This window comes from Mugil cephalus, chromosome 15 (genome assembly GCF_022458985.1).
Source record: "Mugil cephalus isolate CIBA_MC_2020 chromosome 15, CIBA_Mcephalus_1.1, whole genome shotgun sequence".
NCBI classification, from domain to species: Eukaryota; Metazoa; Chordata; class Actinopteri; order Mugiliformes; family Mugilidae; genus Mugil; species Mugil cephalus.
In genome coordinates, this window is record NC_061784.1 from 19,309,119 (window position 1) to 19,335,000 (window position 25,882).

General features: G+C 41.4%; 1 protein-coding gene across 1 annotated transcript; it reads left to right on the plus strand.

Moving 5' to 3' along the window:
• Window positions 1–464: 464 nt before the first annotated feature.
• On the plus strand, window positions 465–20,203 carry mybbp1a (MYB binding protein (P160) 1a). The gene is made up of 27 exons (XM_047607497.1): window positions 465–702; window positions 1,106–1,201; window positions 1,903–1,986; window positions 2,090–2,164; window positions 2,475–2,582; window positions 2,663–2,853; window positions 2,941–3,108; window positions 3,946–4,063; window positions 4,320–4,597; window positions 4,676–4,780; window positions 4,865–4,990; window positions 5,821–6,027; window positions 6,117–6,225; window positions 6,649–6,739; window positions 7,036–7,199; window positions 8,382–8,474; window positions 8,588–8,776; window positions 9,635–9,808; window positions 9,906–10,063; window positions 10,901–11,035; window positions 11,201–11,282; window positions 13,892–14,023; window positions 14,112–14,180; window positions 16,195–16,308; window positions 17,168–17,269; window positions 17,358–17,482; window positions 19,597–20,203. The coding sequence occupies exons 1-27, from the start codon at window positions 526–528 to the stop codon at window positions 19,961–19,963; spliced, it is 3,837 nt and encodes a 1,278-aa protein (XP_047463453.1). The 5' UTR covers window positions 465–525; the 3' UTR covers window positions 19,964–20,203.
• Window positions 20,204–25,882: the final 5,679 nt, after the last annotated feature.

Genomic DNA, 25,882 nt, shown 5'->3' on the forward strand with positions numbered 1-25,882 from the left:
CTGAATCTTCCTTTTGAGAACTGCAGCATTTATTTTAATGTAGACATGGAAATATAGAAAAAATACTTAAAAAAAAAAAAAAAATGTGGTATTGGACTTTACAGTAATGGGGCAAAAACCCTCATAAATCTGGGAATCACAATGTCATGATGAATAAATATGAGTTGTCCAGCCAATTAAATCAAAACCTAAGAAATAAATTAAATTATGGTGACAATAGCTTATTAAAATATTGAAACATAGACTATAATTTGACTAGTAGTTTTATACAATGCTTATATCTTCCATAACATATACCGTCATCATTCAGCTGGAACATTATTATTATTATTATTATTATTATTATTATTATTATTATTAGCAGTAGCAGTTTCTAATCATCTTGTTTTGCGTAGTTCAATAAAGTTTTTCGTGAGTTATAAAAAAAAAGGCGGAAGTGACCCGGAAGTAGTTCCCGCGACCGAGGCACGTTTTCCTCCTGCAGCGGCAGCATGGACCAGACGGGCTGTGGATGTTAGAGGAGATATGTCCGTAGAGATGGTGGAGGTCTCCATGAAAGCAGCAGAGCCGCTCCGGCCCACGGGCGTCCTCCAGCAGAACCGGGTCTTCCTGGACTTCTTCTGGGACCTGGCCAAACCGGATCAGGAGGTCCGACTGAACGCGATAGAAAACCTGATCCAGTACCTGAAAACAGAAAACAAGGTGAGGGTCTGTCACTGGGGCTGTAGATCCAGCATGGTCCAGTATTAGAACAAACAGTCGTCATGTAGTCAAAGTATTTTTTTAAATCACTTACATGTAACTAAAGTATCAAGAAGTAAACAAGTACTTCAACAGAACTGTCTGTCAGTTTTTTAATACTATACCACTACTGTTATTCATCAATACACATGTTGACAGATGTTTTAAGCTGCAGAGGAGTTAAAAAATATCAAATCACAGTTATTTCACAAATAAAAATAGAAGTGTATGTAAGTGTCCTACTTTCCACCACTGGCTACAGGATGTGTTTCAGTGTAATTCAGTGTGCGTGAATATTACACAGTGTGAGGGGAAGAAAGTAAATCTGTGCGTCCTGTCGTCCTGATCTCTCTGCGTCTCACAGGCCGATGAGTTGGACTACACCTTTAAACGTCTGGTGGACGGACTGGCTCACACACGGGAGACGGCGAGACCTGGATTCAGCCTGGCTCTGGGACAGGTGAGAGGACCAGGTTTTCCTCAACTCGTACACTTGCATTTGCCGGATCATTAGGTACGCCGGTGACAACACATAGGTTCTGATTTAACGGTCCTGATCTAAATCTTATCTTTATCATATTCAGGATTAGTTTAAAATCACAGAGAGTCAACTGTGTTTTCATTTTTGAAGCTGGAGAACCATGTTTTAGTCAGTGAACTAGGTTAAATACTAATTCTAGTTCAGGACTTTTATATTACACTATATTTATTAATGTGCCTAATGTTTTGTTTTTTGGGGAGATATCGCATTGGAGGCATGAAGATTAGGTTGGGAGCTAATAGAGCAGGCTCAGGAAAAGCTGCACAGAAACATTAATAGATAGATATTCTATTGTTTAGTTTGTTTACTAAAAAACATTTTAATTTTTCCAACTTAACAGAAGTTGTTCTCAATACATAGAAAACAAATTGCATGTTCTTATTTTGCCTTCGCTCAATTTGTAGATAGAGGGGATGAAAGTTTTGACAAACCTCTCAGTGTAATGTAGCTGTAATGTCATTCATAAAGATGTGATCAAACTTAGATGTTTCTAATAATTAAAACTGAGCATTATGAGATATTTTAATTAATAAAAATGAGTTCTGACTGAAGCAGGAGCTGTTGTACCACAAATGTAAAGAAAGAAAACAATGAACATGTGTTGATTTTTATCTTTCCAGGTCTTGAGTGCCTTTGAAGACGTCTCCCTGCAGAGTATCCTCGACAGGATTAAAGAAAAGCACGACTTGCAGGCGGTGAAAAAGGTGAGCTTTCTTTGCTCTTTTAGCTTTTAGCTCGAATCTTTACGAGTTCGATTTTTGAGTATCAACGTCTTCACTTGTTTTTTATCTGTTTTTTGTTTTTCAGAAACTTTCCAGAAATGCTATGTTTGGGAACTTGTTTGGCGTCCTCGCCCTGCACCAGTCCGGACGCCTCTCTAAAGTAAGTGGTCCCATCATTGCTCATCAGCTTTTAAAGGATGCTTGCACATGATGCTTAAAAGTATTTGCGGCCTTCAGAACATTTTTGCAAAAAAAACCTGAGTGGAGACAAAAAGAACACATGTAAAGAAATGAATCAGAAATACGTGCATTTCTTTATTCAGGAAAATGCAGAAATGTTGCGAATTCTTTTCTTTTGAGCGGCCCTGCATGTAGGGAGGGAAAACCCCAGAAGTAGTCAGTCTCCAGATCTTCCAGCAATGTGAAGTTTCATTTATTTGGTCTCTGAGCTGTGTGTCATGTCTCTGTAGGAGCCTCAGGTGGTGTTGGGATGTGTCCATCTGCTTCAGAACCTCAGCCAGAACAAACAGCACCTGAAGGACCTGCCCAGCAAGACCATGATGGACATCCTCTCTGAGGTAGCGTCTGCCTCCGGCAACACATCTCTGTGACTGTGATAAGATAAGGAGACTTAAAACTAATGTTTTTTTTCGATCAGATCCCTGAGGAGGTGTTTGAGGAGGTCCTCCTGAGCTCTCTGCAGACTGACCTGGCGTCGGCCTTCAGGACTCCGGAGCAGCTGCAGCTGCTGCTGGTGGCGCTGCAGCGTTTCCCACAGACGCTCAAACCCAAGAAACTGAAGAAGCTGCTGGGCTCCGCCACCATCATTAACGCCGACAACATCCCCAAGTGAGTTCAGTGCTTCTGTTTAACCTTCATAGTTGTCCCTCCCCATGCAGTCTGCTAACCGGTGTGAATAACTGTGACGTCTGGCAGGCTGACGGAGGTGTTGAAGATGGCGACCTTCTCCGTGAAGAAGGAGCGCATCCTGCCAGCGGTGGCCCTGGACCTTCTGAAGCTCTCTCTGAAGGAAGGCAGCTTCCAGCTCTTCTGGAATAAAGCCATTATCCAGGGGATGTTAAAGGACCAGGCCGGGCCGTCTCAGTGAGTCTTTTCATAGAGTTTCATAGTAGTAAAACAAAAAAAAAGTTTAATAGAACAATATATATATATATATATGTATATATCTCATATGGTTTCTGTTGCATTCTGACATTATCCAAATGCTGAAGTAGATTAAATGTTGTTCTTATAGTCCACTTGAGACCTATTTCCATGTTTCTAGTATTACCTGGGGATTTATAATAATAGCAGAGTTCATCAGTTTCATTGGTTTCGTCAGTTGCTGCGTTTCTATTTCCCGTAGAAATGTGCATAACCCAAACATCGCAATAAAAAACTGGTAATGGAAACACCTACATTTGTTAAAAATGCTCATATATCGATAAAACACTTTTACGCTCTCATGAGATGGTTTTTCAGACGTATCGATATCAAAGTGTATCGCAAAAGTGCGGTGGAAACACTTTTTTTCCACGTTTCCCTGTCACTGGTGTAACAGGAGATGACGCATGTGACCTGTTCATTTGAAGTACATCTTCCTCGAAGTGAAGTCTGACGAGAAGTTAAGAGAATTGTGGGATGTCGCAAGATGAGACACGTACAAAAAGCAATTGTACTTTATCGAATTGTTGCTTTTATTTTGCGAAAAACTGTAATGCAAACGCAGCAAGTGTTGTGTTTACATCCCTTTGTGCTGCCCACTAGTGGCCAGATTAAAAACATCCAGGGTTTACAGATGGAAATGTTCAATCAGTATGTAGACACACATTAGCAACAGCTGTTAACCAAAGTGTCCTTTACAGAACAACCTGCAGCATTTATTCCCCATTTACATTCAATTTGTCTTCATGTTCATGAAGTTCCTCTGTCTGTGTCCAGCTACCTGTGCTTCCGTCTGCTGGGCAGCGCCCTCCCTCTGCTGTCGCTGCCCCAGCTGAAGGAGGTGTTGTCTGGAGAGGTGATGATACAATACGGGATGCACGTGGTGTCGGCTCAGGTCAGTGTCCCTGCTCTCTGAAGATCCGATGAATTAGAGCTAAAAACATAATCTACTTTCACAGAGGCAGATTATTTCCCACCTAATTACTCATATGTTGCCTTTGTTTGTAGTTTATAACTAATTTGGAAGGTGTTTATTGTTTAGTAATAGTTATTTATTTATTTATATGTAAGAGTTAAATCCATATTGTCTTATAGCACAGTGTTATCGATGCTCTTTAACGATCAGTATTATAACCTTTGCTCTCTCCCAGAAACCGGACCGCTTCAAGCTGGCCCCAGAGATGGACACCTACGTCTCTGACTTCATGGCGGGCTGCCGGGACTCAGACAAACAGCTGGCGGTGATGGTGGCGTTCTCCTCGCTGACGGACCTGGGCTACCCCGTGGTGCCGTCCGTGTGGAGGGTGGTGCAGTACCTTCAGCCCGCAGCCCTGCAGAGCTACGTGGACTGGCTGAAGAGCATGTTCCTGCAGCCTCGGATGGACGAGCTGCTGGAGACTCGCAAGCAGAAGGACGAAAAGGAGAAGCAGTGAGTGGCCGCGTTTGATTCGTCGAATCTTCGGGTGACGGTGCGTGAATGTTAATGTTAATTTTCCTTCATCCGTAGAGAGAACGTATTCCGGCTGAGGAAGTGGATCGCTGCTCGGCTCGCCTCCATCATCGACAACCACAGCGTGAAGAAGAAGGAGGATCTCATGATGGACGTGTCCAGGTGAGACCGACGTCCAGTTGAGCTGTGTCTTATTGTTTGACGAGGAGACGGCTGTGAACTGGTGGTGTGTTGCTTCCCTTCCAGGTTTGTCTTTTTCCACGCTTTCTTCAGCACCAAGAAGTCCTCCGCCGACATCGCAGAGACGAAGGCGACGCTTTCGGTCCCACTGGATGATAAAACCAGAGGAGTGCTTGTCAACACTTTCTTCGGGTGAGAGGCGCTGATTAAAGATTCAAGATCACTTTATTGAACCGTGCAGAGAAATTATTTAGTCCAAGAGTCACAAGATAAGAAAAAAAAAGACATAAGAAAATAAGAATGAGGTAGAAGTGAAATTAACAAAAAAATGTACAGTCCAATTCACATGATATATACAGTAAATAAACATTTAGCTAAAGTGCTTTACTTGCATCCACAGCTTAATGGAGCTATGCTCGAAATTTGACTTCATGAATGTGGTCCTTGTCCCTGTTTACATGCAGCGGAGAAAACCAAATAACTGACGGGAACATGTCCTCCTCCTCCACACTAGGTGGCGATATGTGTCTTTTCAGTGGGTTAATACGGCCCTCTTGACCTATTACGTCATATAATAAACAACTGGAGTCAGCATTTCAACCAACAACAACATGGATAATAGCTTTTTTAATCCTATCCTATACCTCGGGTGGTTCTTGTGTCAGATATGTTTTCTTCTTTGTCTGTGACCGACTTTCCTGGACGTTTTTGTTTTCCGGGGTCATACACAAGTGCAGCGGTTGTGGAGCATGTGCACACGCGTTGTCCAGTTAAAGTCCGATTAAGGCGTATACATGATGGAGAACATCCATTTCCATAAGAAGAACTCTGATTTTAGTCGGACCAATGTGTTTATATGCACTTAAGTTGTCCGGTTAAAGTCGGATTAAGGCAATAATTTGTTTTTTTCACGTGCGTGTAAACGTTCTGTCTGAAACTAAAGTGTCTCAGTGTAAAGCCAGTGTGATTTATTTATTTATTTGAGCTTCAGTTTGACCTCCTTCTCTCTGTCCTCCATCCAGACTCCTCATGTCCTTGCACCACATGCCGCAATCCGACGACTCGGCCGAAGGCGCCGCCGTCAACCAGAAGCGGGTTCTCGGCGTGACGGCCGACGGCACCATGTGGATCTACCACCTGGTTCAGTATGCACAAGTCCTGCTCAGCCAGCCAAAATTCGTCCAGAGCAGCCGGCCCTTCAGTCCTGAGCAGAGACAGGCCTGGGACAGGTAGGGGATCTCAAAGCATTTTTGTTTTTTTACTTCTACACTGGCGTTTCTTGCAAAGTTGATTCAGTTGACTTGTTATTTTCTTCCAGCATGTTGGAGTCGGTGGCAAACCTGAAGAAGAAAGCAAAGAAAGGGCCGACAGCAGAGAGCAGTGCCTTCCAGCAGCTTTTCCTGTTGGTCGGCTTGCATCTCTTCAAGGTATCACAAGAATCAGTTCATTCGTTTTTCAAAACAAATCCGAAAACTCATTATTACACAGAATAAGATCCCTTGTGCCGAGCTAGCAGCCAACAAGAAGACACCAGCTAACTAGCCTAGCCAACAGCAGCAGGCAGTATGCGGCACATCATTGGGGTTTTTCAAGTGGGCACCTCCCTTCACTGATGTTTCGTTAAATTAGACCCACGAAGAAAAAAAAAAAACAGATGAGATAATAAAACGATTCATGCGTTTCATCCAATTTGGATATTTTTATCTGCCGCTAGTTGCATGACCCAGAATGCAACTTCACCGCAGAAAAACAAGTTGTTAGTAGTCGACTAAAAACAAATTACAGGTAATAAGACAAAGATGGTCTTATTGTCTTTTTTTTGTTAATTTTTTTTTTTTTTTAATAAAAAGGCCCCCGAAGAGCTGCTAGACATCATGAAAGACCTGCAGAGCTGTGTGGACAAAGCTCAGGAAAAGAAAGCCAAGAAGAAAAAGAAAAAGGGTAAAATAATGTTTGCTATGGCCTTTAATATTCTGTGTAACTCTATAAAAGTTTCTTAATTATCTAGTAGTCAATAACTGTGTACGAGAAAAGTTGTTCTTCCTCTGGACAAATGTTGCAGACTCGGCACCTTTTTAGCTTTATTTGAGAGGTTTTATTGCGTTATTTAGGATTTGCAAATTTCTAGGATTAACGGAAACACAACGAACTATAACCTGCTCCCACAAAAATAAAAAGACCTTAATTCAAGCTGCTTCAAAGTGGATGATTGTGTTTAATTTTCCCCCTCGATGCAGCAGCGGAGCAGGAGCAGGAGGAGCCCGAGTGGGTGGAGGTGATGGTGGACATCCTGTTGTCCCTGTTGTCCCAGCAGAGCCGACACATCAGACAGGTCTGCAAGACGGTCTTCTCCTCCATCTGCCCCCACGTCAATGCGGCCGCCCTCACGGCTATCTTAGACGTAAGTAACAGAAGGACGAGATGTAAAGAGTAGATCTGATGGTTGATCCACGCTGCTGATTTTTCTAAGACAATATTTGGAACCGATTTTGCCTTTTCTCCCTACATTTATATGATAAAAAAACAATGAGAACAAATCAGTTTTTTGAAAATAAATAAACAATTTAGCTAAAAAATGTTCATGTGGGATCTCGTCAGGTTTGAGAAGTCAAGGGAGTTCGTCTACAAACAAAATGAGAGTAACACAGCTTTCCCTCCAAATTAACATCACTAACCAATCAGAAGCTGCAGCTGATGTTGCGTTCAAGACAACTTGGGAAAAAAATAGCTCAGAAATTACTGCTTCCAAAATAAAATAAAAAAAATAGCTGCTGCACATGTTTTAATGTTCAGCAAATGGTGACAATGTACCAAACTTATTTTTTCTCCTCCGAGTTAATCTGTAATGTGGATGCTATGGTATGTCTTGAATTTCCGAGTTTTCACGAAGGCATCATCTAAGGCTGCTTTTTTTTCATCAAAGTCACTATTGGCGGAGAGTAAATTTATTAAGCTAGGAGAATGTTTCTAAACTGTTTAAGTTCAGACTTAATTTAAAACAAAAACATAAACATTTATTGAACAAAAAATATTTTATAAATGAAGATTTTAGTAAGAAATCAGTTAGCTTCACCTTTTACATTGATCAAGGATATTGTCTTAGTTAGGAGATTGTCTAGTTGATCAAATCTGTGTTGTTATTGAAAAAACTGTGTGACCATCTGATTCTTATGTGAATTTTATTTTACGAAACGGGGAAAGAGCTGTAGCTTTTAGCAGGAGTAGAGGAAAAAAAAGAGATGTTTGTTTGTTTGGCACTGTTTTTATCTGATGAACAGCAGGACGACACATGTGGGACCGTCTCAAAATAAACTACAGCTCGCTGTTTGTATTCCTGAATTTTTAATCGTTTTTGGGCAACAGTGGAGCTCAAGAGAGGATTCTGGTCTTTAAATGGGTTTCGGCTGTAACCATCTCATCTGTTTTCATAAATATATTTAGATCATATCCAGACATTACTGAGCATTTAAAAAATAGAGAAGAGGGTCCATTTGTTTTGCTAATTATCTGTGTTCCTAAATGGAGCCACTTTGGTTGTAGATCGTTTTTTGTAAATAATGATAATGATGGTGCTCGGTGGCAGGTTCTGGACCCGGAGAAGGACGACGAGGACGCTGTGGTTGTCACTGATGACACAAAAACAAAGGATGACGATGATGATGATGAAGAGATGGAGGTCAGTTCTTGCTTTACTCACTTTGCTTATTTTTGTTATCTTTTAATTCCAACGTTAAGGTTCCTCTTTTATCTACTTGCGCGTGCTTACTGATGTGGTTATGTGTCCGACAGGAGGACAAGTCTGACGACTCGGACGAAGATGAAGCAATGGAGGAGGAGGAAGACGACGACGACGAGGAGGATGATGATGAGGAGGAGGATGATGATGAAGAGGAGGAGGAGGAAGAGATGGAAGGCCAACAAGTCGACCAAAATTTCCGCCTGGAGCTGATGAAAGTTCTTCAGAAGCAGAACGCTCTGGTGCGTTTTCAAACTTTTTAAAAGCCACTAAACCGAAATGTAAAACTTCTAGAATAATTTAATAATATCCTTTTTTCTTACGTTGAAAACGTAAAATCTTTGATCCGATCCCAATCATTTAATATTAACCATTATTCCTAAAGTCTTTTCTTTGCAACTGGATTTCTGTCAGAGTTAATGTAGCGTGGAGAGGTTAGATCGTGTTTTATACTCCAGAAATGTTCCACTCAGTAAAGCTCTCTGGAATACTCAGGAAACTTTTCTGTTTTCTTTAAACACAGCGTTGAGTGTCTGTTGTTTGTTGCCTTTTCCTGAGTGGACTCTGTTTTGTTAAAGTTTTGCAGATTTTGCTTCTTCTTCTTCTGGGATTTTTGGCAGCTTTGACGCCAACCACTGTTAAAAACAGAAGACGAAGAAAAAGTTTTAACACTTACGGCAGACCTCAAACCAATAACTACAAAAAGATCAGACTAAGCTGAAGTCTGATCTCAGTCCTATCATGTTTTTTTTTATCAGCCCGATACATAAATCCCTGCTAGAGATCTACCGATATGGATTTTTTTAGGGCCGATACCGATTTTTATTAAATTAGTCTTCGCTGATACATGCCGATATTTGGAGCCTATACTGCTTTTTTTCTCTCCATTTAAATGATAAAAAGGACACAGTGATAACAAATGTTTCATGTCTCGATGTAACCAAAAACATAAACATTTATCGAACTCAAAAATGGGGGGGGGTAGTAATGTATGGGCTGCACGGGTCCAGCAGCACAGGGCTGATGCAAAAAACTCAAATATCGGCCTCTAATCTGTTGCGCTACACTATAAAAAAAAGTCCTTGTGCTTGAACATTTAGGCCACGGAGCAGGACGCCAGCAGTGATGAAGATCTGGATGACGACGCCATGATGAAGCTGGATAAGGGCCTGGCGGCGCTGTTCTCAGAGCAGAAGAAGAAGACGCAGGCCAAGATGGACGAGAGGACAAAGCTCCAGAAAGAGAGGGCGCTGGTCCGAGACTTTAAGATCAAGGTGGTTTATCGTCTCTTTGGATGTGATCGTTGCCCAGCTCAACTCCAGCAAAATTATAAAGACTAACCCCCTCCTATAAACGTCTTCTTTTTTTTAGGTGTTGGACCTGGTGGAAGTGTTCGTGGCTCGGCAGGCCGGCAGCCCCCTCGTGCTCGGTTTGGTGGAGCCTCTGCTGACCCTCATCGAGAGAGGAATGAGCTCCGGCAGCGAACAGCAGGAGCAGGACTTCCTCCGTCGAGCTGCAGACATCTTCAGGTAAAGAAAAAAATTTCATCTCTGCACACTCAGAATATCTGAGTGATCCAGTGTTTGTTGTCCACGTCCCTGTCGTTTCATTTTATGATGCCATGGTGGAAGGCTTTATTTTGCAAACCACCGATCTTTGAGTCAAATAAATACATGTTGGTTATTTTATTTTATAATTTATATAATTTATAGGGCTGGTTCAAGTCCCCATTTGACCAGATGTCAGTTCATTTCGACAAAGATAAAAGGTTCCAGAGATTTGTGGTAGTTTCATGTCTTACATGTAGCTCTTCTCTGTCGTCATACTTTTTAAATAAAATATTTACTTGTAGCCTCTGTCACATTTCCTGTGAGATTTCTAATATAAATAAATCAATATCTGACCTTTCAAAACAAGAAAAAAACAACAACTATTTCTAGGCATGGAAATCTAAAACTGGTTTAAGTTTTCACAATATGCCTCAGACTGTTCCCCTAAATGATGCTTCAGCCTTTCGAACTACGTTGTGATGGTAAAACTATGTCCTCTATGTATTTTCTAGTTGTGTCTACATCAGACATGTTCACATCTTGTATATTAGCATATTTCTCTCATATTTTCCTCATATGCAGACACAAAATGGCACTGAGGTCCGACAGTGTCACGCTGTAACGTTAAATAGCAGAAATTTGCGGTGTTAAGTGTACTTTTTTGGCCTGAATCCCTGTGGTTTTGTATTTATTCCATCAGTCTTATTTATTCCTCGTTCGTATTTAGTTTTCCCACGAGGGAATCGATGAAGAATTGGCTCGGTAATATGTAAAATGATGATCTAATCAAGTTCCCATCACGTCTGATTGTTTCAGGAACCAGCTGTGCAGATCCAAAGTTTACTGCAGGACCGCTGGTGACAGACAGGGGGAGCTCCACGACCTGCTGGAAAAGCTGATGACAAAAACCCAGAAACTGTCCGACTCCTCCGTCTGCCTCTACTACTTCAGGTACGACGTCAGAGTTTGATCAGATCAGATTCGTAGAAAAATAGTGTGACAGTAAAATAAGTAAATCCTCACTGATTCAATGTCGGGGTGTTGATACAGACAGAAAACAGGATTTGCATTGAAGCCTGTGTGTTTGTTTTACATTATTTTGTCCTGTTTCTTCAGTGCGTCTCTGTATGTGGTGAAAGTGCTGCGAGGATCTTTATCTACTGAGACCAAAGAGGAGCAGACGGCTGCAGCGAACGACGTACGTTCACACACATTGATTTCATTCACTAGACGAGAAAGAAACTAAGACCAAGACTAAGACTAAGATCAGTCCCACAGTAACTTAATACACTGTTTGTTTGTTTTTTACCAAAAACAAGCCACACTTCAACAGATTTGCTTTTAGATCACAAGGTAGATAAATAATACTTAAATATTTATATGGTATTCAAGCCATTATTATAATATTTTCATCTCAAATCATGTTCAGGATTGCACCAGATACATTTTAAAAGCTTGTTCTTGTATTTTTACTGGGTCATGAAGTGTCCTCGATAACTTGGCCCCTTTTTTTTTTTTTTTCCTTAAGAAAGAGTCTTCCTATGAGTTTCTAATCAGTTTTTTAAGCAAAGTTGCCAAAAAATAAGTAGCAGCAGCTTCTTAAAACGAAAAAAACAACTTATGTTTTATTAACTAAGAGACCAATAAGGAGAATAAGTTGCGCGGCTATTCTGTATCAACGTGAAGACAAATGAAACTGCCCTCTACGTGACATTCATTTTCTCGATTACCACTAATGATTTAGCCTAATATCCTCGTGCTCCGTCTGATTTCATTTGTCCAGGTTTAATGTCAGACTCGATTAACTTAATGTGACATTTCTGCCTGCGCAGCAAATATAAATGAGTGGTTGCGTTAATGAGAATCAGGTTTTCATTATTATTTTTAACTAAAAGTGAACGACATTGATGACGGCGTTTGTGTGGCACCCAAACCACCGCTACTTCAGCATCATTGCACACTGAGACACGTCACCGTGGCAACAGCCATGGTGACCATTGCTCTGTGGTCCAGTTGTGATGTGTCCACTGTAGGAGTTTTCATCCGTGGACAGGAGCCAGCGTGGTCTGCAGAACTCAAACTGTGATCCACTCTCTATCCTTTCTATCAGAACCAGCGTTCACCTTTTTCACCACTCAGAGTTACTGTAGTGCAGAGTGAACCACCTTCAAGTCAGTACAGCTAAAACTAAACAGGTGGTGGAGGACTGGTGGAGGTCCAGGCCTCCACCTGCAGCCTGTAACCATCAGCAGGGAGTGTGCAGAGGTGATTCAGACCTATACGCAACTGGATCTACATCTGGATCACAAACTGGCTCAAACATAGACTCGGTTTACAAACGAGGTCAGAGCCTCTTCTACGCTGTGGTGACATCAAAGACTTTGAACAATCTCCAGGGTCCATTATCAACAACGTTCACCACCTTCTACACGATTCCCATAGGATTAGTTTTACCTGGGACGTCCTGTGATTCATAAATCACTCCCCGTACGTCTGTGTTTCACATGCTCCATTCACACAGAATAAAAAAAAACTCTGTGTTTTACTCTAATTTCCATTCTGTTGTTGTGGCTCTACTACTTTCCATCTCACTCGAGTCAGAGACGGCTTTAATTACGTTGCAAATTGTGATGGATGATAAAAAATAAAAGTTTTGATACTATTGATCCAGGGGAGGAAATTACCAACAACCCGTTTATAGTAAAGTTCAGCGACATCTCGACTTCGCTCCATAACATCTGTCCAAACTTTGAATTATAGCACATCCTTGAATGAATGAATGAATGAATGAAAGCTTTTGCATTTTAACAATAATTTACCTAACATGTTTAAAAAGGAGTAGGAAGACATTTACTTCCTGTGTTTTTTTTTCCTCATGTGCTCATAAAAATGTATATTTAGACATATTCAGCCCCTTCCTTCTTTCCTATACCTGGTGAACACCATGTGTTTGTACCGCTCCTTAACCTTACTCATGCTTGGACATTACTTTAGTTCCTCCGTCATTCTGTTCCATAATTTCACGCCACATATAGAAATACTAAATGTTTTTAATGTAGCGCAGGCACAAAGATGTTTTAAATTTAGTTCTTCCCTCAAATTATATCCTCACTCTCTTTGAACAAGAAGTTATTCATAATTACTTAAGTGACAAGAGGCAGAAAAACGGCGCAAATCAAACAAAAAATTATCGAAAAAGTAAAAATTCCTCCTTAAATCACAGCGATGTTAATCCACACCAGGTTACTTTTATCAGAGGATCTCTGTGTTACGAGAGTTTTCACTTTATAAAATAAGCACATGGACAATTTGCATGGGATTAAGATCACAAACGTCCTCCACGATTATTTCAAATTACCAGACAATACTAGTCCCATGTAAATAGGGCAATAGTCAGACAGAGAAGCTGGTTCAGGGACAGGTTTCTGTCTCTGTCCTGCTTCATATTTCGGACCTTTCCATCTTCACCACACCTCACAGTGACGCAGTCGCACCATTTGATTTAGGAGCGCTTCATTGAAAATGGTCCGGTTCATATAAAATTCTTTAAAAAAAATGAAAACAAGAAGAAGTGGTTTGAGGAGAAGTCGTGCGCACACACAACAGGTCTGATGTTTCCCTCTTCTTAAATTCAGTCTAGCATAAAAACTGCTGCAATATTTATAGAGAGTGGAAAGATGGAAACAGGTGGATGGAAAAACACACTTATTGTGACAGCACAAAACAAAACAAGGCTCTTGAAACTGAAGTAGCTGAAGTGAACCGAGCCTGATTTATTTATTTATGTGTGTGTGTGTGTTTGTGTAGTTGAGGTTCATGGGGAACGTGGACGTGGATCGGGTCTCGACGCTCTTCAGAGACGCCCTGTGCTCCTTCATGAGCAGGAGGAAGAGCCCCCTGACCTCCCAGATGTTCACCGACATGTTCACCAGGTTCCCCGTGAGTACAGACGTGACTCGGACGCCCGTCGCCGTGGAGACGGAAGCAGCGGCGTGTTGTAACGCTTGTGTGTGTGTGTTATTTCTAGGTTTTATGTGTGAACCTGTTGGACACGGCCGTGCAGCACATCACATCCGGGGTCAGAGAACATCAACAGGTAAAAACTCTTTCTCCATCTTGAATAAACCTGATTAGTTTCTGATTTAGTTCAGGAGTTTTGATCCTGTGACTCTTCTAGTGTTAAACAATATGATATATACTGTCAACTAATTCCATAAAAAATCTGAACATTTTCTAGCTGCTCTCCAACTTTCTCTACCTTAATGGAGGTGTAAATCTTTGAAAACACTACTCACAAGGGTATAAATATGTTTTTAAAAGGGCGCGCTAGTCTTCTAAAGGACAACTGGACTTGCAGAGTCCTCAGTTTTAAAAGGTTGGTGGAGAGTTGAGGTTTAAAGAACCTGTTTTGTAGATGACCAACAATCTTCACAGACGTTAGCTGGGATCTATTTATTATCATTATTATTATTATTATTATTCTTTTTGCCTCTGATTAATGCACTTAGTTCTTGGGTTGTGTTCACGTCCACCCTCTCCTCTGTCTTTTATTATCAGAATGTCTCCAGAATGACTGTATTACCTTAAACCCTCAAGTCTTTTAAGAAGATCCCCTTTGAATAATTTATATGATCAGATCCTTTATCTGTAATGACCCTGGATTAGTATTTAAAGAGCCGATAAAGAGGCAGGTTCTGCGCGTTGTTACCCCAAAACAAACCGGCTACCGCTGTGGAAATGTTTCGTATCCTGAGACCAATATGTGTGCGGTTTAACCCGTCTCCATGTATGATGTTGTCTCCCTTGCTTGCACGTAAGGCTTGAAATATTCATTTATAGTGTTCTGTGCGCTTTCGTGTGTGGTCTGAATGACAATTACGTCCTCTGGGATCTTGAATGCTTCCTCTTTTGGTTCATAATCTCTCTGCTGTCACTATTAAGGCTCCGTTATAGCACAGTGGGACCTAGATGCCAGTGCGAGACATTTATACTCGAGTGCTCCTCAGTCTGGTTCTCTTTGTGACAACACCACCCAAACACTAGTCTGCGTTGTGTCTTTTCTGCCAGACGAGTTCATTTTTTTTTTACAATGGTCACCGAAACTTTTGCAGAAATTCCACAGAAAATTAGTCGTGCAGATGTTTCTCTGAATCTCCTCCGTTAATCTTTCCTCAGTGTGTCTTTATTGATCCAAAACAAACAATCGAAAATTGCGGATATGGAGAACACGTTTACGTGTAGACATCACATCTGAATGACATAAACTTTGTGTTAAAGAGGTTTCAAAAACACAGCAGTCAAACCACATGTGACTTTAATCACAGCAGCACTGTAGTGTTATTTCCAAGTAAAGACATTTAAACTTGACTGTTTCGCTCCCAAGTTCTATTATTTATGTGTTTCATGATTAACCATCTAGTTTAAAAAAAAAGGTTAAAACACGGCTTTCTTGAATTCTTGACTCTGATTCATCAGTCGCCAATATTCACAGTTACCCTTGGCAACCAACAGCACCTAACATTGACTCACTTAATAACAGGAGTAACAGCAAAATGGAGTATTTTACGAATATGGCACTTAATATATTCAGAGAGGACGAAACAATGTACACATAACACGGACCATGAATGTGTTGAGAGACGGGTTAGAGGAGAAGAATATGACAACAAATTTTAAATCAGGTCCTGCATCGGTACAGAATGCATAAACTCTCCAGTCGGGGATATCCCGTCACTTTCCCAAGTCTGACATCGTGAAGACTTCCTCCGTAGCCTAGTAGCTTTAGCTACTTTTTTTCCGTTTTGGACCACAGAGAGCTTTTCTTTTCTGCCTCCCTGTCATCACGCGATTCAAATCTCCAGCACATGACTTGCCCCTTATGTTGATGGCACCATTTAAACGTGCACAAACAGAAAATGCGTATCTCGAAAATCGCCCCCTCTTGCACATATATACCCGCTTTTATTTTTGTTTTTCTACTTTTAGCTTCAACTTAACACAGAACTCTAAACTGCTCATCAGTCCTAACTTGGATTTTACTTATACAGCATCTCATTAGAATTCCTGTTCATTAATTTGATGTTTTTGTGTGTGTGTGTGTATGTTTTCAGGGCCAAGCGTGTGTGTTGGTGTTGCGGGCGATGCAGAGCAGGGAGGTTCAGCAGCTGCTGAGTGGTCCTCAGTGGACAGAGCTCTGTGAGAAGGTCTCGGAGCAGCTGGCAGCGGTAAGTCAACACAGTTTTACCCAAGAGGAGCCACACAACCTGTATGCACTCATATTTCCTTATTGAGGCCTCGCGTCAGTGTCTAGTTTGGGGGAAGTGACCAGCTTTAAGTACAGGGGTGAACACATCCAGGATGCATTTCAGAGACGGAGGTGGCTTCTTCTCTGCAGAGGTTCTTCTGGCTCTGGACACCAGAGTATTAAAATCATTTGTTGTTGGTCGTTATTTTTCCTCCATGTCCCGTCCCGAGCCCCGTCCTCCTCCCTATTTAAATCCTCTGCTTGTGGAGCAGATTGAAAGTCATATTTCTGTGCGTGTAATGTAGCCGCGCGTCACGTCTTCGCTGTGAGTCCGGACGCTGCTTTGGGCTTGTTCGCATTTTAATTGTATTATTGGAGAAGGTTTATGAGATTGCTCCGTGCCGTGATAAATGATGATTAGAGCCGCCGCTCCTCTCGCCGTCCTCCGTGTGTCCTCTGGAGAGACGACGACGGCGGCGGCGGCGGCTAATTGCGCCGCTTCTGCAGAGCTTCCCCAAATGACTTCACCCCTCTTCATCCTCCTAGATGAAAACAGACCAGATAAACCTCATGACTGTAGTCTTTCTTCTTTTTTTTCTTAAAATGTGAAGCTCATTCTTAATTTCTCAGTCCAAGTCACTGTAATCGCTGCCTTCAGGCATCCACATCTAGAAGCTGCATTAGCAAAGACTGAAAATGTTATATTTCAATTTGTTTAGGGTTTGAAAACTGCTCAAAATGATATTTAGCGCTGTTATTTAGAACATAATGGCACTAAAGTGAGTCTCCAGCAGTTTATCTATTAACAGGAGTCTAACCCCAGCGTCTTCTCGTCTCAGAGTCTCCAGAGCGTCGGTCCAGCTGAGAGCAAGGTAGCGAAGGAGAAGGTGCTGAAAGTCCTGGAGCTGTGTCAGTTCCTGGTCAAACACGTCCACCAGCAGGTGAGTGGTCGGTCGACGGGGGGAAGCGGTTGATGTGGATTCAAATCCAGACTCTGACTCTGACTCTGCCGCTGTCCGGTCCGTGTAGAAGCTGTCTGTGGATCTGGATCCTCTTCAGAAAGTCCTGCAGCCGCTGACCGGCACCATCGCTTTCAAGAAGACCGGCAAGATGGAGGACACCTACTGGGCTGTGATGAGGCACTTTGGAGTGACGTGAGTTACCGCCTGAATCCTGAAATTAAAAGCTGTAGGAGGAGATCGTTGTGCAGAAAGAACCCGATTAGTGGGAGACTTCTAATTATCTTCTGTAAACCACGCACAACTTGTGACTCGTTGGGTGACTCATTTTAACTCGGATGAGCCTGGATGTTTAATATTAGTTATTATTACTGTTTTTTACTATTTTTAAGTCCTTTGTTTGAAGCTACATTCACATTCTCCTGGCTTCATAAATTTAATCTCCATCTTTCCAAAAACAGTGACTTCGATTAAAAAAAACGCCGGCTTAGATGATGCTTTCATGAAAACTCAGAAATTCTATATTCCAATCCGGAAATTTCAGACTTCCGATACACTAGCGTTTACGTTGCAGTTTAACTCGGAGGAGAAAAAATAAATTTGTTATATTGCCACCGTTTGCTTCAAGTTTTTCAAGACCCACCCCCACCCTTCTTCTTGGCCAGTGATGTTAGCTTGGAGAAGAAAAGCTGCGTTACTCTCATTCTATTGGTAATAATAATAATAATAATAATGATAATAGATTTTATTTATAAGCGCCTTTCGGAACCTCAAGGTCACTTTACAATGAAATAAAATGAAGGTGAAATACAAAATCAAATAAACATGAAAACAATAATATATATTTAACAGAGCATCAAAAATAAGTAAACAAGTAATTAAATAAACAAGAAGACAATAACATAGAGAGACCATAAAATCTAAATAGTCAGTTTGTGGGAGGCCAAAGTGAATAGATGGGTCTTTGAGGTGGTGACGGAGTTAATGTTCTGGAAATGTGGAGGAAGGAAGTAGACGAACTCAGCTGACTGTATATTGTACATATAGCAAAACACACACAGTGCTGGTTAAAAACCGGGGAAAACAGGTGAAAAACCTGACTGGGGCCCAGATCAGACGGGTTTTGGCGGGGGGGCCATATTTTAGTTTCTGTTTTCAAAAAATGCTCAGATCTCCAAAAACATTAGTATTAGTAAGTTAAATCCTATTTCCTGCAGGAGTCCTGATGTGCAGACTTCTCAGTTTGTCTCACTGTGGATCACTGATACATGACTGGTTCAAGTTTTTATTAAGTTTTCTATGACATAGACAATTGCAATACACTTGTTAGAAAACAACATATCTTAGCAGTTAGTCCTTGCTATCAATGATTCGAATGAGTCCAGTTTTGCTTGATTCTTCCAATGTCGTAGCACAACCCTTCGAAGCACTGATAAGTTTGTTTGTTGGTAGAAAAGACCTGTTTCCCAGCAAACACAGCCGGGGAGATTCTGGCAGTGGTTTGTGAAGCCATTCTCCAATACATTTAATCACTTGTTTCCACAGAAAAGAATGGACAGTCCCTCAGTAAATGAAGAGAAAATATCTACATCCTTTTGACGCCTCCGGCAATAATTATTCTCCCTTTCTTTACATGACTGGTTTTTCTTTTTGTTTTGTCCGTGTGAGTCAGAGGATTGGGACTAATGGTGACAGGGCGGGCGCTCGTCTTCCCTCGCAGTGCGATTTAGTCAGACTTTGAATTGATTCATTTTGAGGATGCACCGCTACATGTAGAAATCTTTGTTTCATGCGGCCACTTTGATTCTCCCCCTGTTTGTGGATGAAACACAGTTATACCTAAAAATCACCCAATAAATTTAAATTCTCCAGAGGAAAAAGCAACCATATTAAAGTTACTGCAGCGCAGCACGTTTTAGGCACTATTTAGATTTTTATGAATTTCTTTTCTTAATACTTTTTGAACATTTAATTGAGAAATAACTATTTGATTTGTTTAAATTATTTAAAAATCAATCTACTAAAAATATAATAAATGCATGAAAAAAATAAAAAAATTAACTCTTTACTGTTAAATTAATTAAAATTTCTACAAAATATATGATGTAAAAAACAAATAATTGCATTGATATTCACCCCCTCAAGTCTGTTTTATGTAGTAGATTCACCTTGGGCTGCGAATTGATGCAAAGATTACGCCCTGACATGTGTAGTAAATAATCACAGAATGTATTTTTTATATATATATATATATATATATATATAAAGCCATCACGTTGACCTTGTGTGTGTTCATGCTCATTCTGCAGCAAACCCAAAGTTGAAAAGACGAAGCCTGACAAGGACGCGGCCCAGGAGTCGGCTCCCAATAAGAAGAAAGGTTTCCTGCCAGAATCAAAAAAACGCAGCAAGCGTAAAAAGTCTTCTTCAGAGGCGGCGGCGGAGGGGGCAGCGACCGACAAGTCGTCCTCCACAGACAAGCCGGAGAAAGGACAAGCCAAAAAGAAACGTGACAAGAAAGCCAAGCAGAAACGGGCGGCCGACGGCGCGGCCGCTTCACAGCCCAACCCGGCCAAGAAGAGCAAAACAGAGTCTGAGAGCACGGCGGCCAAGAAGAAGAGGAAGAAGAAGAAACCCAAACAGAAGAAAGGAGGAGGAGGAGGAGGGCAGATTTAAAGTGGACGCTGCTATTTAAAATGGACACAAAGAAGCTTTTGTAATTTCCCTTTAAAAGATCACGTTTATGTTAAGTTTCATTGCAGTTTACTTGGCTGCCGCTCCAGTCCTGATAGTCTGATGTGTTTCAGTGTGAGATTACTGATGTGTGGGAAGTGAGTTGAGAAAGATTATTTTTTGTTTTTCTAAATGTCTTCTACAATAAATGTACTTCTCCTCCTGGAAGTCTTCAAATCTGCACCCCGTTCACAGCGATCGTCTCAGTTTTGTTCCGCAGCGTAAATGAGAAAAGCTGGAATGTAAAAGCAGCTGGATGAGCTCAGTTGAAAGTCATTAAAATGTGTTTGTGAATGTGGAGTCAAATTTGAAATGTGATGGACCTAAACTTAGAACAGACCCCGAAAGATCAAGATATTTAAAAAAAAGATCCTCCAGGAGTTTTATTCTAGTTTATTTAAGTTTTTATTAGCTGCTGTGGCAACACAGGTAAAACATTTTTACTAGCATACCACAAAAAAAAAACAAGGAAAAATGTTGATTACTGGCTATAAAATCTAATTCATAGCCCTGTTTATGAACGTTCTCAGACTCAGTAAATGGTTTTATATAAATATAGAGCTTTTCTACTTATTAGTACTTGAGGTGATGTCCAGCCATAAAGACACATCTGTCCCTTGGTACAAACACTAACTGACTAGGAGTCGTACTCAGTGACCCCTTCATCCATGTTCCAGGGACGTTTTCTAAAACATTGCAAATTAATGCAAAAAAAGTTTCATCTTTAAACTTTTAATATCTGATGTTTTTTTTGGACACAACAGAAATATCTGAAGACGGAGCTAAAACAAATGCATCTGGAGTGTTTTAGTTTCCCTGAAGACGTTTCATCCAAGAGGCATCTTCAGATCTAAATACCTGCTGGTCCTCAGGACCTCGGTGGACAAATTCCTCTAAATGAGTTTCTGGTTGTTGTCCGACCCTGGTCGTGCAAGTGGACGCCACCACCACCCGTACACGTTCCTAAGATAAACCTAAACTTCCTTCCTCCAACCGTCCAAAATGTGCTCGTTAGGCTGATTTTAAATTAACCATAGGAGTGAATGTGAGTGGTTGTCGGTCTCTCTGTGTTAGCTCTGTGATGGACTGGACACCTGTCCACGTAAATAATTACAGAAAATGAATGAATGAATGTATGAGTTCTTAGTAAAAGAGGAATAACTCACAAGAGTGCGTTAAAAGTTTGAAGACAAAATGAAAGGCTCTGAGTTTTGGAATCAGGTTTGAGGAAAATTGGGCTTTTTTTAAAGGTCTAATCTAGACCAAATGTTCCTCCTGTGGCAACTAGCATATTTAATGCAAAGATAAAAAAACTTTACTATACTGTAAAGTATAAAATAAAACACTGTCTATTCAGACAACTGTTGTGACTCGGCTCGAGAGGCTCAACATAAAGAGAAAACACATGATGGAGTTACAAAAATAAGAGTATATTTCATAAAATGAAATTTAAAAAGAAAAAAAAGGTGAAACATGGTGGCTTCTGCAGCTGAAAAGTGATCCCCCCCCACTCCTCTTCAATTTTCTCTTCGATTAGATGAGGCCAATGGAAGTGTAGAGGGGCGTAACACAAGTGTAACATATTCATAAGTAAATGAAGCGCACAAGTTCATCTTCAAAACTGAACTTCTCCTTAAAGTCACAGCCTGTGTTATGCTGCAGGACTGGCCTTGAAAATTCAATTTTACACCTGTGGGATGGAATATTTGTGCCAGACTTCATCTTTTAGCTCCACATCTGTTACGCAACATCCTCTAGGAGGGAAAAAAATGTCACTGGCCTCTGCAGACAATTTCAGGTTGCGAGCCTTTGTGCTGTAAACTAAGGTGAGCAATCACACACAACCCTAATTCAGCTGTCGGAAAAATGATGCAGTGTCCCGCCAATGGATTACTGTACAGGACATGAAGCCATGCGGCCATAAATCTGGGAGGGCGTGAGCGGCCAGCGGCCCCATCCATCAGTAATCTCATCTCAAAGCCCCTCTGCCTTCCTGGAGCTGTGTGTGGAGGGGCATCAGTGGCCGTCTTCACATTCAGGAAACATCATTTAGTTTGGCTCTCAATGGCGCCGCGTCCTCAACGCTCTCAATGACCGACCGGAATACGAGCAAAGGGCCCCAAGAAATGTGAACACGCGGTGAATCAATACACGTCGTGAGTTTGTGTAAGGGGACGGTGTGCTTCCACGGCATCGGGAGAAACAGCTCGAATCAATGCAATTTTAAAGCTGATCGATACTTTTTTATCAACTATTGATCACGTAGACTGGCTGTATATGAACAGGGTCACTGATTTACAGGATCTCAAAGAACTGTGATTCAGATCTACGCAGCATTTTAGCCTCTTTAAGCCTTTTTTGTTTTGTTTTGGGGTTTTTTTTGCAGTGTTTTGATATAAACTGAGCGCTATTTAAGAGCGAGAAACTTCTAGCAGGAGCTGGTGGAGAACAAAACAGAGCAAAAAGAGACCAACTCGTGCACTGATTGTGTTTGAGATTTAGAAACAACAAACAATGAATAGTTTTATGCTTAAATAAGCAGCAAATTCACCTTAGGAACAAAGATAATATGACAAAGTTTCGCTTTGCACCATAGGTCTTCAACAACGGGTCCGCGACCCCTAGAGGGTCCAAGGAGGTACTGCAGGGGGGGCCACAAAATCTTTGGTTGATCGGACATTTTTCATATTTTTTTTTTTAAATTTTCCTCCACAAATTTAAATTTCTTTAATTGCACATTAACATGAATCCAACATATTTATATATAAGGAATAGCTTAATATCAAATGCAAAATGATAATAATAAAGTATATTTATAAATAGCACTAGGCTGAATTTAATATGGAACACATCTTAGCTGTGGGTAAAACTATCAGGACTGATTTTTTTTTTTTTATCTAGACCTGCATCACTTGCCCTGTTCCAAAAGTGATGAACGTGATTAGCTTTAGGAACGATAGTCGCTATAATAGTGAATGGCAGGAAAATGACGTGAGAACCATGCGCGCATCAGACGGTGGATCATGTGCAATAGCTCAAGCACAAAGTTTGTACAGTAAAGCGCCCACTTTAGAAAAATGTTTCCGCCTCGAAAGGCTTATTTTTTATTCATCCTTCGGCCCACAAATCGTCGGAGGCACTTGCCTGAGTCTTCTGCTACTGTACCCTCGCAGCCAACATCTCGAACCTGCAGTAATGAAGCATATAAACAGACGCTGGAGGTGACAAATCATCCCCCCCTCGAACCCTGACAGCAGGCGTGAGAACGGGAGCCGTGGTGTCCTCTCCGCCTGACAGTGAACTGACACTTGTCATCGCTCCGAGCTGAGATATGGAGGCCAGAACCAATCTGCTAATGCAGCTCGTGGAATAATCGGAGTGAGCTGTAAAATTGACGACAAAGCCTTATCAGTATGAGAAAGCTGTAACCGAATGCAGGTCTGATTCATCCCTTCACCTTGTGCGATGTTTTAATTCTGTCCTGATTCATGCTGTATAAAACAGACTGTGATTTGTTTTTTTTGTTTTTTTATCCATAACACAGTGGACTGTGGAGCGTTTATCACTGCAGTTTTTTTTTTTTTTTTTTCTTATCTTCACCCATGCAGATTTTGGTAATGTGCGGCCCTTTGGAGGCTCGTTCTCCTCAGCAGGCAAGTTGGCAGGTTTCTAGCCGAGTGTTAGTTTTACACTGACTGCAACCAGAAACCTATTAATTAGTGCACCCAGTCGTTTGCTTGCCAGACGTCGCAGGAACGACACGAAGCTGAGTTAAACCACTGCTCAGAGGAGGCCTGAATCTGCCCGCCACATACGGCCTAATTCTTCGTTACGCATATTATTTAGCTCAGTCGTGAGCGAATCCATCCACTGAAGTGTAACTTTATATATGTTCAATTTCTGTAACGTGGCAGGGGCCTGGAGGTGGGCGCCATTGGGGCAGGTGGAGGAACTATGGGCTATAAATCCTCACCCCTCCATCCAACCGGGGCTCATATCTCCTCTGCATGTTTGTTATGAGCCATCGAGCGTTACATCTTAGCACAGAGCTATTCGCTGATCTACAGACTCTACAGCTTGTGTTGTTTTTTTTTGTTATTCGAGTAAATTAGTTTTTGTTTTGGTCCAAACAAACGTTTGATTCCTCAAGACAAAGGAAAAGTTAACAGGACAGTGTGCACCAGATAGTCGCAACCAAAATGTTGCACAGGGATCAATATATAAAAACAGAACAGAATGAAACTTCGCGAGGGGCTCGCCAAATTACAAGAACAGCGATTCTCGCAGGCACGCTGCCTGAGGCAATACACATTACACACAGCTATGATGATTCTATTATAAACAGCCCAGAGGCCTAAAACCCATTCACTGACCAACCAACACCTCTGCAAAGTCTTCCCGCCGCAACAGAGGATCAGACCGCCTGGGACGACAAAACCTTAAAAACTGGCCTCATTAATTCTAAATTAGGTTATAGACAATAACTAGGCTATTCCCAGAGCAAACTTAAATCACAAAAGTGTCTCCCTCTGTCTTTCTAACGGCGCTCTATAAGTGTTATTCTAGATCACAGGGATCTCCGTTCATTCCCTGCTGCCGAAGGGTGACCTCCATCCATTGCTTATCATTGACCATATTTATTGACCCATTGTCAGCTACTGTCCTCCGAGCTCCGAGCTTTTTAAAATATGGATATCTGACATCAGTCAATTCCCCTTAAGACAGACTTAAGGGGAAATTCATTGACTTCTTCTATTCTACTGAGCTTTTATGTCCATTTGTTCCTAATCATTGACCTCTTACAGTATACGACTCCATCCATTTCCAACAACAAAAATCTGTGACCTGCATAATTTCCTAATTATTGACCTCTTACCTACATCCACTCTCACCCACTATCCTCTGACCTACAACCATTTTTCAACAACTGGTCTCTGATTTTGGGCCAACTGCTAATCTCTGACCTACATCCCTACCTAACCATTGACCTCTTATCTCCTTGCATTCGTAACCACTGACTTCCATCCATTTGCAGCCACCAATGACCTGATCAACTCCAAGCCACTGGCCTCCGTCCACGTCTCCATCAGCCTCCTACCATCCCATTCTTAATTCCTAGCTAGTTCCTCACAGTCAGTCTTAGCCGTTGTCCCTCGTATCTATTCCTAGTAACTGACTTCCCTTCGATGCTCATCGATTCTCGGCCACTAACCCCCATCTATTCCCAACCATTGACTTTTATCCATCCCTAGTTACTGCCCCTATCCCCGTGTATAATTAATTCCTTGCCATGTCAGTTTCAACCCACCGCCACTAATCTAAAATTATTCCCATCCACTCACCTCCACAGATTTCTAAATCACTGGCCTCCATTAACTCCTTACCACTGACTTCTTTCCATCCCTACTGAATACCACTAACCTTCACTGAGTTTAAGCCACTGACCATCATCTTACCTATAGCCACTCACCTCCTCCAACCCATTTCGAACTGCCAATTTCCATCTGGTCCCCATTGACCTCCACCCATCCCTGGTTCTTCACATCCATCCTTTTCCCACTGACAGACTCTGGGTCACTGGCAGGAGGTTGCCTCCCCAATGAAATAAATGTTAAGAGATTAGCAGAGAGAAGTGTCGTGATGGAGGATATATCACATTTGCCTAGAAATCAGCTTCTACTCATTGCATTGAATCATTCAAACTATTATTTATTTGCTGCTTTTTTATGCTGGAAAACTATTTTCTGCATCTTGATCTATGAATAGTACTGAAGGAAACATGTGTTTCAATGTGAAATGCATTAGTCATCTTTCATTGACTTGCTTCCAATTTTCCCCGTGAAGACAAATGGTTTCATTCTG